This window comes from Mchenga conophoros, linkage group LG6 (assembly GCF_057382185.1).
Source record: "Mchenga conophoros isolate Kocher_MC1m ecotype Shallow Benthic linkage group LG6, M_conophoros_male_GT1.1, whole genome shotgun sequence".
Classification (NCBI taxonomy): Eukaryota; Metazoa; Chordata; class Actinopteri; order Cichliformes; family Cichlidae; genus Mchenga; species Mchenga conophoros.
In genome coordinates, this window is record NC_140531.1 from 1314915 (window position 1) to 1332993 (window position 18079).

At 41.0% G+C, this 18079-nt stretch overlaps 2 protein-coding genes and 1 long non-coding RNA gene across 6 annotated transcripts in view; 1 reads left to right on the top strand and 2 right to left on the bottom strand.

Annotated features, from left to right (window-relative positions):
• The window catches only part of LOC146571814 (nidogen-1-like), a 41437-nt gene extending 30701 nt beyond the window's left edge, over positions 1 to 10736 (top strand). For 2 of the 4 annotated variants that reach the window (XM_085275783.1, XM_085275784.1), the window contains exons 14-20: positions 22 to 194; positions 736 to 862; positions 1387 to 1558; positions 3383 to 3540; positions 3632 to 3755; positions 4827 to 4939; positions 7959 to 10730. In XM_085275783.1, the coding sequence (XP_085131909.1) occupies positions 22 to 194; positions 736 to 862; positions 1387 to 1558; positions 3383 to 3540; positions 3632 to 3755; positions 4827 to 4939; positions 7959 to 8077 (986 nt within the window). In that variant the 3' untranslated portion in view covers positions 8078 to 10730. Of the gene's footprint in view, positions 1 to 21; positions 195 to 735; positions 863 to 1386; positions 1559 to 3382; positions 3541 to 3631; positions 3756 to 4826; positions 4940 to 7958 lie in introns of all 4 variants that reach the window. The other 2 variants (XM_085275782.1, XM_085275781.1) reach the window with 2 other exon arrangements.
• On the bottom strand, positions 5941 to 7160 carry LOC146571815 (E3 SUMO-protein ligase ZBED1-like). The gene has a single exon (XM_085278757.1). It carries the CDS (start codon positions 6820 to 6822, stop codon positions 5941 to 5943), a length of 882 nt encoding a protein of 293 aa, XP_085134883.1. The 5' UTR covers positions 6823 to 7160.
• Positions 10737 to 11845: 1109 nt separating the features above from the next.
• Positions 11846 to 16005, bottom strand: LOC146571816 (uncharacterized). The gene is made up of 2 exons (XR_014892618.1): positions 15754 to 16005; positions 11846 to 12574 (listed from the first exon to the last, which is right to left on the bottom strand). It is a non-coding gene; the product is annotated as an uncharacterized LOC146571816 (long non-coding RNA).
• Positions 16006 to 18079: the final 2074 nt, after the last annotated feature.

Sequence of the window (18079 nt, forward strand, 5' to 3'; positions counted from 1 at the left end):
CATGACTCTTCTCCCACACAGGCATCGATCAGGCAGTTACTCCCGCTCCGATCGGTCCCACGCCGCGGCCTGATGTCCAGCCCATCGCTCCTGGAGCATACCTGCTGTTCGCTCAAAGCGGGAAGATCGAACATGTGCCGCTCGATGGATACATCATGAGGAGGGAGGAGGCCAAACCTCTGCTGCACGTCCCTGTAAGAACAATGACACTGCTGCTGCTGACAGCCTCCACAGATACTGACGTGTTTTTGTCTGGACTTTATCAGCCCGTCCTGCTGCCTGACATGCTTTAGTGTTACCTTACAGTGTAAAGCACCCTGAGACAGCTGCTGCTGTGATCTGGTGCTGAATTGAATGTGTTGTGGCCATAATGATATTCTCTTCAGAGAGATGCCACTTGGTTGTTTGACTTGGTGTTTCAGTGATATTTTACTCACCAGTTTAATTATCTGCGAGTGGTACCATAGTGACATCACTGCAATGCTCTCTGTGTCTAGACTCGGATGAGGGTCTTTTGAAAAGATGTCTGTAAGAGCCTGAATGTGTTCATGGATTATGATTTTTGTGTCCTCACACATTCACGTTGTTCTTTAGCTGTTTTCAGCTGCAGAGCTCTTCGTCTCTGTCATGAAGTCTAGAAATCATCTGGCACATCTGCATTAATGTGTTGCAGCTGAACACACAGCTGTCTGTTAAAATAATGAAAGGTTGATCTTTTTCTTCTTTCATGACCAGGATCGAGTGGTGATCGCTGTGGCCTACGACTGTGTGGAGAAGATGGTTTACTGGACCGACATCACTGGACCAGCTATCAGCAAGGCCAGCCTCACTGGAGGAGACATCGTTCCAGTTGTTACTAAAGGTACAGCACGTGTCGCGACTGAGCAGAAGCAGCTTTATATGTGGCTCCACTTTGTGCTGAACTTGTACGAGAGACTGGAGCTTGTGTGGTTCTTTGTTTGATTACTCGGGTGCAGGAGAAGTTATGCCCAGGACTTCTTTGTTCTAGCAGTGGGATGGTTTCATTGCAGCTGCTGTCACAAGAGCTAAACTATATTCTCAAAACCAAAGATCAAACTGTCCCAGTATTAGGGATTGAACATCCGACTCCTGGAACCTTCTGGTAGATCCCGTGGATGCTTCATCAAAAATCTTTTGAAAAGGCTGGTCAGTATTTTTCAGGTGTTGCTGAGCAGCTCGTGTGGCCACAGGAATGTTCTTGGTCTGTACTTCTTAGCTGTATGCTAGTGACTTGTAGTTTAAGGGTTTTTTTTCGATGTTCCTGCCAGGCCCCTGATGAAGTTGAGCTCTTCGGCCTTTGGCAGTTAAGTGCAGTGGTGCCATCAGTCCCTGTATTCAGTGTTAAGTATGTCTGCTCCTCCTCAGAGCTGCAGAGTCCTGAAGGCATCGCCATTGACCACGTGGCCCGCCTTCTATTCTGGACTGACTCCACGCGAGACACCATAGAGGTCTCAAAGCTGGACGGCAGTCACCGGAGAGTCCTTTTTGACACTGACCTGGTGAACCCTCGACCCATCGTCACCAACCCAGCATACGGGTAATAGTATTTGTATTGGTATTAGTAGAGATGGACCGATCCGATATTACGTATCGGTATCGGTCCGATACTGACCTAAATTACTGGATCGGATATCGGAGAAAAATAAAAAATGTAATCCGATCCATTAAATATCACGAAAGCACCTCACAAAACTTGCAACACGCCGTAACTCACCTCAGCACGTTAGCACTCGGAGCAGTATGCATCACGTGATAGCGCGGCTGTGGCATGCGGGACCTGTCGGTGGTCTGGATAGCATTTGGAGCTTCGCTAGCAACCCGGCATTTCATCTCCGACAAAGTTATCCCCGAGAGAAGTAAAGCAAGTGTGTAAGTCCATCTCTGAATGTTTGTAAAGCATTCCTGCGTTAAGCTTAACAAACGACTGCCTCTTCTTGCTGCTACTTCAATCATGAAACTGCTTAACGATCAGCTGATCGGCTTTTCTGTCGTGAGTCCGTGTCTCTAGTTTGTTTTTGGTCCACTTTGCACCAGAAAGAGGAAACCAGCGGCTGAACAACAGCAGCACGTTTAAGCTTGATCAGCTGTTGTTAGAATTTATTTAATATTACTTTCTACTCCAGGATCTTTTCTATGTAGCTGACGGCTGGTAACTGTGCAGGGGCGGATCTAGCAAAGTTTAGCCAGGGGGGCCGATAGGGCATGAACAGGGAAAAGGGGGCACAAAGACATACTTTTCTTTCTTATTCTCATTTAAAATGTCTAGCTTTTAATAAATAATTATCTGACACCCAAAGTTTTAATTTGATGTAAAATGAATAGAAGTCAATTACTGTATATAGTGACTATTAAGTCTAATATATATATATATATATATATATATATATATATATATATATATATATATATATATATACCCTAGTAAGCTATAGTACTTTTTCCTTTGGGAAGGTACCATCTGTGCAGTCTGCAATTTTGTTGAAGAAAGATGTTGAATCTATTTAATATTTCTTGAAAAATAATTGATTTCTGTGCATTTTTTTTCACACTGCATCAAATTAAGGTTGATTACGTCGATTAAGCATCATGAGGTGGAGTGTGAGGGGTGGTTCCCTATTTTTTATTTATTTATTTTTGTTGTTGCTGGGAGTTGGAACCCTATTAGTTAGGCTGCTTAATATTTACGCTAAGTACTCTTTAAAATACCAGAATAGGGAGGATGGTGTAGGTTTAAGTTTATTAGATTGATCAGTATTGCTGAACTATGAAATATTTTTTTTTGTATACAGGTATAACAGAATAGCTTTAGTGTAGTTGTTGTTTTAAACTTGAGTATGAACTTATACAAAATGCAGCAAGATATTTAAAAAACAGTTTTGTTGATTAAAAAACACTATATCGGATTCATATCGGTATCGGCAGATATCCAAATTTATGATATCGGTATCGGTATCGGACATAAAAAAGTGGTATCGTGCCATCTCTAGGTATTAGCAGTAATACTATGTAATCGTATAACGAGGAGTAGCACTGACCCTGTGTGTACTACATCTTTTGGTTGCTTCCTTTAGAAGGTTCCTTTATCTCACAATGCCTCTATCATCCTCCTCATCCTCCCAGCATCTTCCTCTGTCACTCCAACCCTCTGCATGTCCTCCTTCACTATGAATCAGCATCCTTTGTCCAATATATCCATTACTACATGCCATATATTCTAATTACTAGCAATAACTTCAGGACTCTTGGTGAAAGCTAATGTGCTTGAGTCTGCTAGCAGTGAAATTAATATCAGAGCAGAAGTTGTATCATGAACCCAGCAGTAGCAGTTTCTTGTAACTGGTTTTTGTGATGTTGGTCTCAGGCGGCTGTACTGGGCAGACTGGAATAGAGACGGGCCTAAAATTGAGATGTCCAACATGGATGGGACTGGGCGAGTTGTCCTGGTCAAAGACAATCTAGCACTTCCCAACGGTCTCACCTTTGACTATGAAAACCAACAGCTATGCTGGGCAGATGCAGGTAGGAAAAAGCCTTCCTCAGATCCACACACAGCACTCAGAGCTCCTACTGGTAATGTGTTCCTGGATTACTTATCCCAATGACTCTGCAGGGACTCGGAAGGTGGAGTGTATGGATCCTCACCGCCAACTGAGGCGGAATATCGTCGAAGGGATCCAGTATCCGTTTGCCCTGGTTTCCTTTGGAAGAAACCTGTATTACACTGACTGGAGGAGGTACCAACTAAGACATTTACTTTGCATTTTTCTTTATTTAGAGCTCTGCTGATCTAAATCCAGAAAGTCCTGGCTCAAAACTGTCAAATGGTACATGGACTGAGTCTTATATCCGGTCTTTAAGTGATGACATATGAACCCTGCTTCCGGGTCCAAACTGCTCTGAGTTTATTAAGGCTGTTGTGTTTTTAACATGTTTTAATGTTTTGTATCTTGTTCTATTTAATCTGAACAAGCCAGATTACATAGTGTTTAGTGATCACTAAAACAGTCAGTGATCGCTGTCGGCCTCTCTCGGTTTTTATTGCCACTGTTCATTTTAAAGCTCAGTTTTTAAAACCTTAGGATGTAACTACAGCCCAGCCCATGCAGCAGTATATGAATGACTAACCTGTATTGTGGATGGATTATCTCAGTTGTTCTCCTGGCTGAAGTTTGGTCCGTTTACAGCATCCTGCATGTTAACATCCTGCATGTTAACATCCTGCATGTTAATTCAATTCAATTAAATTCAATTCACTTTTATTTATATAGCGCCAAATCACAACAAAAGTCGCCTCAAGGCGCCTCATAGATACAGAGAAAAACCCAACAATCATATGACCCCCTATGAGCAGCACTTTGGCGACAGTGGGAAGGAAAAACTCCCTTTGAACAGGAAGAAACCTCCGGCAGAACCAGGCTCAGGGAGGGGCGGGGCCATCTGCTGCGACCGGTTGTTAAACTTCATAGTTACACCTGGTAAAGCAGCAACACTGATCATTTTATTAAAGATGAAAGAATTTAGACAGTTTGTAACTCTCAGTGATGTCGCAGTGTTCGTTTGACTTTGGGACCTGAAGCGGAGTTTGGACCTGGAAGTGGCTAATGACGTCAGCTACTCTCACGGAGAAGTCAAAACATTTTATACAACATGCCTCATTCACCTATTTACACAAGCCCTTTTCCTATGTTTAAGTGCTTTGTATCTTACATTCACTACATTGTGACTAATGGCAGTGTTAATGTGACATATCTGACACATCACTATGTGGCCTCTGAGATATTTAAAAGGTTGTGGGTGTTTTACAGGGAGGCCGTGGTGGCTGTGGATCGTCACTTGGGGAAAGAGACAGAAGAGTTTCTGCCACAGAAACGCTCTCGCCTGTACGGCATCACCACAACAGCAACACAGTGTCCACAGGGTATGACTTCTATCAGCCAGAGCAGTGACTGAAACCAGAGAGACAAATGTAGGGACTAAGGACGATGAGAAATTGTAGAGTACAGTCTGTGGGAGGAAGGTTTACAAAGGTTTTTTTAAAAGGGGGCAAAGCTCATCTGAGTGTAATTAGCTTAGCTTAGCATGAATACTGAGATTAGGGGAAAAAGGTTGGTTTCGTTTGGTTGTTACTAGTTTTTAATTGTTTTTTTGGTTTTTTACATTAATAAATATTGCCAGAGGTCATAAAACCGTCAGGAAATAAGGGAACTAGGGGTGTGTATTGGCAAGAATCTGGCGATACAATATGTATCATAATACAGGGTAGACGATACGATATATTGCAATACTAAAAGCCAGACGATATTTGTGTTTAGTAGGACTAAATTTAATTAGGAAAACTCAAGTAAACAGTCCAAACTGTTTAATGCTTGACATGAAACATCTGAAACAAAAACACTCTAAGTTCAAAATGAATGGAGAAATTAACATCTGCCTTATTAGAAGTCATGTCAAATAAACAAACAAAAACTACTTTACTGAAATATCAAGTATTTTTTAACATGAAAAAAGTAAACATGTAACACTGAAGTCTTTCTAAGTACTATGATTGTAAAATACTTATCCAAAAACTGCTCTATGGAGCATCAAAACAAAGTACTTTTTATGTGACCTTAACATAAACAAATATAAATCAAAAATGAAATTGCTTGAAGAATCCATCCAAGTAAACATTAACAAAAAATGTAAAGTGCTATTACAATTAAGTGTTGATAAAATAAAGTACAGCTCTGCAGTGTCCATCAATGGAACACTTTTAGTACAACCTGAAAAAAGGAATTTACTCATCTAAATAAGTGCTTATGAGACTCAACCAAAATGTCAAACATTCTCATATCAGAGATTTTACATGTGTAGTGTTTTCTCAGTGTTTATTTTTCAATTTCCAGATTTTTGTGCAGGAATACAAGCTGATCGACATGGTCAGCTCTCAGGACACTTCTCTGTGCATTTACTATGTCTCCTGCAGAGGAGAAAACTCTCCCTGCAGAGACACTTGTTCCAGGAATGCATAGGAAACTCCTTGCTACTTTGGATAGCTGAGGCAAGTCTAGCCGCGAGAGCCATGTTTGGTGCATTATCGGTAACAACAACAAGGTCCTTTGCGTTCAATCCCCATTCAGCCACAGCGTCAGTTAGTAACGCTGCAATGTGCTCACCTGTGTGACTGTCATGCATGGCTCGGGTTTGTAGTACATGAGACTGAAGGTCCCACTGGTCCGTTATGTGATGTGCTGTAACAGTTACGTACGATTCAGTGGCTCTCGAAGTCCAAGCGTCGCATGTCAGAGCAACTGTCTCAGCCGAGCTGAGAGAGTCCAGCACTGTCGCTTTGACTTCTTGGTACAACTTTGGCAGAGCGATGTCCGTGATGTGTTGTCGAGAAGGAACGGTGTAACGGGGCTCCAGCGTTTTAATCATATTACGAAATCCTTTATTCTCCACAACACTCAGAGGGCGCATGTCTTTGCAAATAAAAACAAGTACTGACCGCGTTATTTTTGTTGCACGAGTTGAAGTTGCTGGTAGTTTCGAAAAGTTAACTTCTTCAATTGTCCGTTGAGCGGGATCACCTCGTTTCGTTTTAAAATTAGCATTTGACGCTACGTCGCTATGGTGTCTAGACACGTGTGTTCGTAAATTTGTTGTGTTACCGGAATATTTGACTCTGGCGGTGCAGGTTTTACAGACTGCATAGCTCTTGTCATAGTCTTTACTGCCTTCTTTTGTCCTAAATCCAAAATAAGTCCACACATCATCTTTGAAAGCTGCGGGGGCCGGCTGTATCCTCTCCTCTTCAGTCATCAGTTAGCTAGCATCACACACGTCCACTGACTGTTCTACTTCGTTCTTTTGGCAAACTAGACGCTTCTACAGTTATCGCGAGACCTCGTTTTTACGTCATAGTAAAGGCGGTGAAAACTGCAAACCAGTGGCCGGAGTTTGAATTCCAACATACAAAAGAAATAAACAGTAAATGCATGTCATTTTTCAATTAAAAAAATCGATAACAGTGATTTTAAATATCGATTCAGTATCATTGCGCGAAATATCGCGATATTTGGTTGTATCGATATTTTCTTACATCCCTAAAGGTGGTGGTGATTTTCCCATGTTGTCTTTTTGTAAGCAGAGAAGTTTCCCGTTCGTTGGAACTTTGTGGGCTGAGAGTTTCGAGCTCTGTGGAGTTTGTTTCACAGCAGTTTAATGCAGTGGGAATAGTGGGAATAATTGATTCCAGATTCCATAGCATGTGAAGCATGGGAATTTCAGGCTGACATGACCTCAGAGAAGCCAGCTGTGGATATGGAGACTGGCTCAGAGCCCAGAACTGTACAACAGGCCACGATGAGAAACTGCTTCACCTGCTGGTTTCGGTGCAACACAAACGGATGATGAAGTGTTCAGGCACTTCCTGAGGCTGCAGATCCTCTAGTCATATAGTCATGTTTATGCACTCGTCCCGCCAGCTGGCCCTTCTGTGAACACACACATGAGAACTCTGAGGTATTTTCACTATTGGCTGTTTCAGTCCACATGAAAACATTATGGGTTCTTCCCAGTATAAAAGACGGGCACGCTAACTCTGATGTGAAATCTTTATTTCAAACACGTACGTAACACAGATCTCTTTTTGCTACTGCTGGCCTTCACACACAAACTCGATGAAAGAGCAGCCAATCAGAACTCTGCTCTGTTGCCCATTACTGTTTTTGTTTTTACACTGTTGTGCTGCTCTAAGCTCTCTTTGCATTTAGTTTGAGAACACATGTGAATACAATGTAACTAAAATGACATTTGACAGCAACAGTGGTGCACATGGGTGACATCATCAGTCCTCTGCCACCATGGCCTTTCAGACATCCTGTACGGTCAAAGTAAGAGCCTTTCTGTAAAGACCTTTGTGACATTGTTGCATTGTCTTCCCTTTGATGCTTTAGTGTATAACTACTGCGCTGACAACGGCGGATGTTCTCACCTGTGCCTGCCACGGCTTGGAGGGCTCTCCTGTCGCTGCCCGGACGCGACTGACGGTCAGTGCGAGGAGAAGGTCCTGTGAGCTGAAGACGACGGGACGATTTCAACTTTTCTTACTTGAACTTTAACATTTCTGTAGTCATTTTAGAGTCTTATGAGCTTTTGAAAGCTGTTCAAACCTCACTGTGTCTGTCCTCACTGGTTCTCACATCTGCTGATTGTTGCAGTCCAAAGTGAAAAACACAGATTTACCTGATTGGGTGATGAATATGTGACAAGGTACCGTTGTTTATAGTTTATATTGTGTACTTTCAGTCTGCTTGTTGCTTTCTGATAGATGTGCTCTAAAAGGTTTTTGTGTCAAATATTCTTCTGGAGTTAGTGATGACCACAGTGCCTCCGAGTTTTGTGAACAGTGTTTCCCTGCTTTGACGGGTTTGTCTCAGGTTTGACTCCTGGATTTTCACACTAGTGAGTTAGTGCTTCTGCTTCATTTACAGGAAACAAATGGAATAACTGTTAGTTTCATACAGCATTTCTTCAGTTCAACTGTACCAATGTGACATGATTATATAGCTCAGCAACCTTACATGATGAAATGTGACTTTTCGGCAGGACTAACATACTCAGTGATTCTGCAGGTGGACCTCTAACAGGGAGCCTGTGACAAACATTTATTCTGTTTGTTCTAAACCCCGCAGTGTATTTTTATATGAATGTAAATATTTACCCAATATGCCAACAGTATTCTGTCTTGTTTAAATGGTGCTGATGTAAGCCTGAGATCTACCTGATGATGGTGATTGCTGTGACGGTGTGTGAAACAGTGCTCCTGTTGAACTCTACCTCCAGTCTGTGCTCCATTTTTCAGTGATGATTAAAGATAAACACCTGGTGTAACTGAAGTTCTCGCTTATTTGAAGCCATTTTCCTCAGGTACGGAAGACCTAACAGCCAACATGTTCATCAAACCATTTAATCAAATCACAATCAGGATTTTTTTTCTCTCCGAAACTCGATAAATTCAGGACATTCAGCTGAATTTCCATGTTTAAAATGGCCTGTATTTATATAGCGCTTTACTAGTCCCTAAGGACCCCAAAGCGCTTTACATATCCAGTCATCCACCCATTCACGCACACATTTACACACTGGTGATGGCAGCTACATTGTAGCCACAGCCACCATGTTTAGGATGTGGTCCATGTAATGTCTAAATACAGTGTAAAACTTTATTGGCATAGATCATTATTTCATTTGAATATTACCATCCACAGACCTGGTGTGACATGCTATTGTTCTCCAGTATGAAAACAAAAAAAACCCAAACCCCAAACTGCACTGTGTGTACAATAAAGTGTTGTACTGCTATCTTTGTATTGAACAGTAGACTGGTGACCTGGTCCACTCCTCTCCAGGATGTACCCCTCTGTAAATAAATGTGTGGGACAGCCTCCTTTCATTTGATCAGTGTTGCATAAATAAGAGCCACTCTAGGTACAGTGGTCCCTCGCTATAACGCAGTTCACCTTTCGCAGACTCGCTGTTTTGCGGATTTTTTTGCATGCTTTTTTTATGTTTTATTTTTTAACAGCGCATTGTGTTCTGCGTCCTGATTGGCTGTAGACGATTGTCAATCAATCTCATGCCGTGTCTCCTGTACAGTACAGAGTGTGTTCAGATTGTCAAATTTACATAAATCTTCGATCGCTAGCAGTGTGACTCTGAAGTGCTGCACTGTATGTTTGTAAGTTTCCTCCCCAACAAACAACAATGTTGACGAAACGTCGTCACCTGCGGATGCCTTTGGTACCGTGTACATTTTAGGACATCGTCAGGTCTCAAGAAAAAATTTGTCAGGTATCAGACAAAAAAATGTCAGGTCTCAGTTCTCAAGAAAAAACATTGGACATTTGAAAGCCCAGTGCAGCAGCAAATCGCTCGTGCTTCACAAGCTGGACCCACAGAGTCTGCTAAGGTTTGTCACTGCCATAGTAGATATGAGATTTATATAAACCCATTTAGAGTGAGGTCCATGTAAATTTACCATTCTCCATTTGTTTATCTTCTGACAGCGTAAGATTACAAGTGTGCTCCAAAGCTTCCTTTGCCTGTTAGACGTGGGAGCAGAAGTTTTTTGCACTGCATTTTAAAATGAAAACATATTGCATTTATTTACAATTAAAGACACAGAGCAGGAGGTGTGTTACTGTTTTACATCCACAGACACACAAGCAGGCAACATGAGGTCAAGTTATGGCAATTTTATTTGTGTGTTTCAGTGCATGTATTTAGATTAGAGTTTTTAAAAAACAAACAAACGTCCCAAGAAGAAGGATGGGGAGAAAGAAAGGTGGAGAGAGGAGGAAGAAACTATTGAGATGCTGCTGGGTCAGTTCTTCCTCAGCAGGCTGCTCCAGAATCCCCTCCTGTCCTCGGCTTGCTTTTCTTTTGCCTTCAGTTCTTTTAAGGTTTTGTTGAGCTGCTCCTCGGCATCTTTAAATGTTTCTTTCAGCTGCTGTTTGGCCAGTTTCACTTTGTGTTTGAGGAGCTCTTTAGCTTCCTTTTTGAGCTTTCCTATTTCTTTAAGTGCGTCTTAATAGGTAGATAGGCTTGTTAGAGCCTGCCAGGACCCTATCACTCCAGATAAAACCCTGATAACTCATAACCTACATGGTAATTTCAAGTGTGGGGCATGCATTAATTGCCAATATACCAAAAATGTTAAATCATTCAAAGACGCTATAGGTGACAAAACCATTGCCATAAAGGGCTTTATCACATGCAGAACTAACAATGTAATCTACATGATACAGTGCCCATGCAATAAAATATATATAGGAGAAACATCCCGCCCTCTTAAAGATCGAATTAATGAACACAGAAGTTCAATCAAGAGGAATGATTTAACCAGCCCTGTTGCAAGACACTTCAATGATAAACATCCAAATTCACCATTATTTTTCCGGCATAGAAGCCATTAAACTAAACCAAAGAGGTGGCAACATAAATTTTATCTGGAAAAAAAGAGAAGCATCTTGGATATTCCGTTTTAAGAGTCTGCACCCCAGAGGTATGAATGAGGATTTTTCTATCAAAGAGTTTTTATGAGCTACATCTCCCTTTTTTTTAACCAGTTAAATTACTCTCACGTGAGTAATATTTATTTAATTAATCTTATTATTTTAGCCAAAGAAGAAGTAGCGCTTCAGACATCTCATCTTAAGTCTACAATTCAAGTCTAAATTTTAGATATTTTACATTTTAGAGACATAAATAAGGATCTTTTAACAAATGTGTTCCCATGTGATGATGTAATCTTGTTTTCTAATTCAAACGTGCTTTTACCATTCAACCCCCCCCCCCCCCCTTTTTTTTAAACCTGTGTGTATATTTATAGCATCCTCCTTATGCATTTCATGCATGTGTTATTTTCAGACGTATGGGGGTTATGTCACCCCCCCTCCTCCTCATCAGTAATGATCTAGTCCGGTATTTTCTTGGGCGTGACTTAGCCAATTAACCAATACCTACCTATTATATGTCAGCTGACCTATCTATGAAGTTTTGACTGGTTAATTTGGAATTTTTTTCTGTTTCCTGTCTTGTATTTAAGCAATTTTAAAATGTTCTACTATGACCCTGATGAAGGCCACAAGCCGAAACGCGTTGGTCTATTATTAAAGTTGTTCATCTTCCCTCAAGTGTTGCTGGAGTTCCTGCTTTGTGATTTCTTTTCTTTTGCCTTCAGTTCTTTTAAGGTTTTGCTGAGCTGCTCCTCGGCATCTTTAAATTTTTAACTGCAAAATGAACTGATGAAAACGGTACAAGGTTAAAGTACCACATGTGCTGTAGTGAAAGCTGCAGCTGTTTTATTGATAAAGTTAAGGACAAAAAAACAAAAGGATTAATCACCCCTGTAACTGTGTCACTATACATCAGCATTAACAGGACCTCAGTTTGTATCTCAGACCTGCACAGCTTCCGTTTTAAACACTTGATGTACTCAGCTGCATGAAGAGCGTGTTTGAGTTTCTCTAACACAATTAAATAAAACCTGATGAAGGTCAAAGGTCACAGTTTTCACAGTTTTTTGCAGATAGTGTGTTATTTACCATAAAGTGATGCAGAGTTATTCATACCAGAGTAACCAGAGAGGATCATATCTTTTTAAATATATAACTTTCTACAGGACTGAATATAATATCTTTATGTAAAAGTCCGGAGCCTCTGGGGAGTATCCGAGTATTTATAACATTACACAAAGCAAAGGTCTCATCACAGTGTTCATGAAATGCTGGGTTTATCCATCTCCTGGGGCGGGCCTACAGAGGAGCTCTGAAGATTTCCCTGTGAGGGAGCTGCTGGTGAAGATCATGAGTCCTGCTTGATCAATGCGATGAGCTTCAGTGTTCCTGGTGTTTCTGAAATGATGCCTCTTTCAGTGGGTCAACAGAACTTCTGGCACAGGACAGCTGTGATGAAAGAACGGGAAGAAGTTTCTCCAAACCTCTGGACCCAGAAACCCAGCTTGGTCCTGATGGTCTCCCTCACTAGTTTCTCTCCAGGGTGAATGTAGCTGTTATAGATAATATAGACTATTATTAAATAAAAAGAACAACTCACACTACACTACTGAAACCTTCTGCTGATGTTTTTAAAGTTTCCATGTTACCAGGCTGTAGAGATTTAAACAGTTTTAGATCCATCACACTCACAGTCTTATGTTAAAATCTCAAAGGACAGCGTTATATTTTTGATATTAACAGTAACTCTGGGCCTCTGTGGAGTGTGCAGCTGATCTCATCGCTGTCTAAAAATGGATTAAAAAACCCAAAAGAAGTGCTGAATCCTTCAATAACACAGACTATTAGAGTAGCAGCTGTCTGTGTGAAGCACTTGCTGCAGGGTTGCACCATGAATGTATTCAGTTGCCAACAAAAAGCAGGACTCAGTGCGGGCAACTGCCATGAGTCTGACGATGTTGGGGTGAGACAGTCTCCTAATAAAACAGAAACATCACGTGGCTCAGATTGAATCTGAATTGTAACTTGAATAAATGCTTTTGAAAACTGAATTTGAATTAGTCTAATTTGAAATTCAATTTATGGTTCGGAAACTCCAGGTCCAGCTCAAGATTGCCATTTTCGGTCCGCTGGTAAAACGAAGTTCGATTACTCTCCGCTTGATTAGTCTTGAACCGGAACCGGATGTAAGTTCCAAATAACTGAATTTTGGAACTGAAACTGAATGGTGAGAAGTGAAACTGAAATTATTCGAGAGCTACATTTTTAAAGGATATAATACAGTTTCAAAGCAATTGAATTCAATTTCAATTTAGTGACGATCATTCAGAAACCATAAGTTGAATTCAGTTGAATTGAATTGAGTTCAATCTGAGCAATTCAAATGTAACTATTCAAATTCAGTTTCTGATGGCACAGATTTCTGCCCATACTGTAGTTCTAATCATAAAGGTGTAAAATCCTATTGTTCAGGGGCAGATCTACAAGCAGTGTTGGAAAGGTTACTTTTAAAATGTATTCCACTACAGATTACAGAATAGATTTCGTTATGTTACTGAATGAGAGTAACGTATTCAATTCAATTCAATTTTATTTATACAGCGCCAAATCACAACAAAAGTCGCCTCAAGGCGCTTTATATTGTACAGTAGATCGTACAATAATAGATACAGAGAAAAACCCAACAATCATGCGACAGTGGGAAGGAAAAACTCCCTTTTAACAGGAAGAAACCTCCAGCAGAACCAGGCTCAGGGAGGGGCGGGGCCATCTGCTGTGATTGGTTGGGGTGAGAGAAGGAAGACAGGATAAAAGACATGCTGTGGAAGAGACACAGAGATTAATAACAGATATGATTCAATGCAGAGAGGTCTGTTAACACATAGTGAGTGAGAAAGGTGACTGGAAAGGAAAAACTCAATGCATCATGGGAATCCCCGGCAGCCTACGTCTATTGCAGCATAACTAAGGGAGGATTCAGGGTCACCTGGTCCAGCCCTAACTATATGCTTTAGCAAAAAGGAAAGTTTGAAGCCTAATCTTAAAAGTAGAGATAGTGTCTGTCTCCTGAATCCAAACTGGAAGCTGGTTCCACAGAAGAGGGGCCTGAAAACTGAAGGCTCTGCCTCCCATTCTACTTTTAAATACTCTAGGAACAACAAGTAGGCCTGCAGAGCGAGAGCGAAGTGCTCTAATAGGGTGATATGGTACTACAAGGTCATTAAGATAAGATGGGGCCTGATTATTTAAGACCTTGTATGTGAGGAGCAGGATTTTGAATTCTGGATTTAACAGGAAGCCAAAACAGGAGAAATCTGCTCTCTCTTTCTAGTCCCTGTCAGGACTCTTGCTGCAGCATTTTGGATCAGCTGAAGGCTTTTCAGTGAGTTTTCAGAACTTCCTGATAATAATGAATTACAGTCGTCCAGCCTGGAAGTAATAAATGCATGAACTAGTTTTTCAGCGTCACTCTGAGACAGGATATTTCTAACTTTAGAGATGTTGCACAAATGGAAGAAAGCAGTCTTACATATTTGTTTAATATGTGCGTTGAAGGTCATGTCCTGGTCAAAAATGACTCCGATCATTAGAGATAGGTTGATCATATTTAAGATCGAAGAATTAATTAATGGCAGGACTTCTTTGAGCAGTTTTGTAGGAATGGGGTCTAAAAGACACGTTGATGGTTTGGAGGAAGTAATTATTGAAGTTAACTCAGAAAGATCAATTAGAGAAAAAGAGTCTAACTTAACATCAATGGTACTAAGAGTAGCTGTAGATAATATTACATCTGTGGGATGATTACTGGTAATTTTTTCTCTAATGATAAAAATGTTATTTGTGAAGAAGTTCATGAAGTCATTACTAGTTAACGTTAAAGGGATGGTTGGCTCAACAGAGCTCTGACTGTTTGTCAGCCTGGCTACAGAGCTGAAGAGAAACCTGGGGTTGTTCTTATTTTCTTCAATCAGTGATGAATAGTAAGATGTTCTGGCTTTGCGGAGGGCTTTCTTATAAAGCAGCAAACTTTTTCTCCAGGCTAAATGATGATCCTCTAAATTTGTGACACGCCATTTCCTCTCCAGATTACGAGTCATCTGCTTTAGGGTACGAATAGGTAGTTATTTATATATTTTCATTATGTTCTGTATTTCAAACTGTAAACTGTAAATTAAGCTTGTTTGGTCATATTTTTTTTGATTGCATTCTTGTAATTTTACATGCTTGTACTTTTAATACATTTTTGATAACATAAAAATAAATTCTGAAAGAAACCTGCATTTTTCAATACAAAATTCAGATATTTTCGAAATTGATTTGGCATGCAGTGTTACATTAGTAAAGTATAATATATTGCATTAGAAACTTTCACAGGATCAGTACTGGACTATATCAAGTTCTGTATGGCAAATGTGACTGTGGACAAAAGCATTCAGGTTTTCCCAAACCAAAAACCCTGGATGACCAGCGAGGTCTGCACACTCCTCAAAGCCCACAATGCCAACTTTAGGTCAGGTGAGCTGCTCGAGCTGACCTGAAAAGGGGTCCCACCTGTCCAGCAACAACACATGGCATGGAATAATAGACAACATAAACCACAGAGGCAGAACTGTGAAAACAGAAAACCTGAGTGTGCAGCTAGCAGAGGAAATAAACAGCTTCTTCGCCCGCTTTGAAACACCACAACAGCAGCACTCATCTGCCTCAGCCCTGCTCCCATCCTCAGCCTCACCTGGTTCCTGCACCGCTCCATTCACTGTAACGGAGCACGATGTCAGATGTGTGTTCCTAGCAGTGAACCCCAGGAAGGCGGCCGGTCCAGATGGACTACGTGGTAAAGTGCTAAGAGCATGTGCCCACCAGCTCACCCTCATCTCCACCAGAATCTTCAACCTCTCACTGGATCAAGCAGCCATCCCATCCTGTCTAAAGGATGGGATGGCTGCTTTGAGAGACTAGTCCTTCAGCACACCGAGGATTACCTCCCCCCAGAATTCGCCCCCCCCACCAGTTTGCATACCGCACAAACAGATCCACAGAAGACGCCACGACCCTCCACTCGGTGCTGAGTCACCTAGAACAGTGGCAGAATGCTCTTCGTGGATTACAGCTCAGCCTTTAATACAATCATCCCAGACATCCACTGCTGACCTTCCACCACTCACCCATTGAGAGCCTGCTAACTTACTGCATTACAGTATGGTACGGCAGCTGCACTAAGGCGGATAGAGCCCCTAAACAAAAACAAAAACAAAACTGAGGTAATAGTCTTTGGCGCCAAAGAAAAACGATTACAGGTCACCAGAGAACTTCAATCTATACATCTAAAAACCACAAACCAGGCGAGAAATTTGGGTGTAGTGATGGATGCAGACCTAAACTTAGAAAAACACATTAAGACAATAACAAAGTCAGCTTACTATCACCTCAAGAATATATCAAGGATAAAAGATCTGATGTCTCAACAGGACCTGGAAAAACTAGTCCATGCATTCATCTTTAGTAGGCTTGATTACTGTAACAGCATCTTTACAGGTCTACCTAAAAAAATCAGTCAGACAACTACAGCTCATTCAGAACTCTGCTGCTCGAGTCCTCACTAAGACCAAAAAAGTGGACCACATCAGTCCAGCTCTGAGGTCCTTACACTGGCTGCCTGTCCGTCAGAGGATAGACTTTAAAGTTCTGATGCTGGCCTATAAAGCTCTGAATGGTTTAGGACCAAAATACATCAATGACCTCCTGACCCAGTATGAACCTTCCAGATCCCTCAGGTCATCTGGATCCGGTCTTTTATCAGTTCCCAGAATCAGAACCAGACACGGAGAAGCTGCATTCAGCTTTTATGCTCCTTATATCTGGAACAAACTCCCAGAAAGCCTCAGATCAGCTGAAACACTCAGTTTATTTAAATCCAGGTTGAAGACTCACCTGTTCTCAGCTGCATTTGAATAAAGCACCAAATCCACACTTTAAGCTTAAACTTCAAAACTTACTCTAACTACTGATTTTATCTACTGTTCTGATTTTATCTGTTTTGATTTTATATACTGTTGTTTGTTTGTTTGTTAATTAGTTAGTTAGTTTATTTGCTTGTTTTAATCAATTTTAAATCATGCTTTTTATTTGTTCTTGTTTCTAATGTCTCTGTAAAGCACTTTGAATCACCTTGTTGTTGAATTGTGCTATACAAATAAACTTGCCTTGCCTTGCCTTGCCTTGCCTTACAGCCCCTATAAACAGAAGAACCCAAACTGCTGAAAAATGGCGAATTTTTTTTCCAAATGACTATTTTTAGTGGATGTTTGATATAGAAGCAGAATGACAGAATGTTAAAAGAAGTTACTTTTAGTCGTTCTAAGCTGGGCATTGCGTTCTCTGGCTGTTCAAAGCCATGGAACTTTAGACTTTCCAAGCAAATAATGATGGCCATACTGATGTTCTTTTCAGTACATTTTACTTTATGTTCATTTTCATTTTTATGATGTTTCTATTTTTACATAATTCATCCCACATAGCAAAATTGGTATGGCCTGGATCTGTCCCACACAATGTGCTTACACATGGCCTGCGTACCGCAAAGAATGACGGCCCTTTGGTGGCCCAGATCTGTCAGCCTAATGTGTACCTTAATCAAGCCATGTAATAACAACATGTGCCGGAACATAATAGTGCAAAAGTAACATGACAAAACTGTTCAGACAGTGAATGGGCTGATTCTTACATAGCGCTTTCCTACTCTCCCAGATTACTCAAAGTGCTTTGTGCAACATGTCACATTCACCCAATCACACACTTTCTCTAAACTGACTGCTTCCTAACTACATTCACACTCTTGACACGCAGACTGGAGGATCCAGGGATAAAACCACTAGCCTTCCGACCAGTAGGTGACCTGCTCTACCTCCTGAGCTACAGCCACCCAGTGATAAACATGAGTCACTAGGTTTTGGATAAAGTGTACACTCACAAACCTGTCAAAGCTGCATGTGAAACGTTGGCTACCATAGCAGTATAGTATTGCAACATGGCATTTGGGTCTTCTAACTAAAGTAGGA

Bases quoted from the DNA above. Each gene is read 5' to 3' on its own strand.
- LOC146571815 (XM_085278757.1), bottom strand. From the start codon at position 6,822: ATGACTGAAGAGGAGAGGATACAGCCGGCCCCCGCAGCTTTCAAAGAT.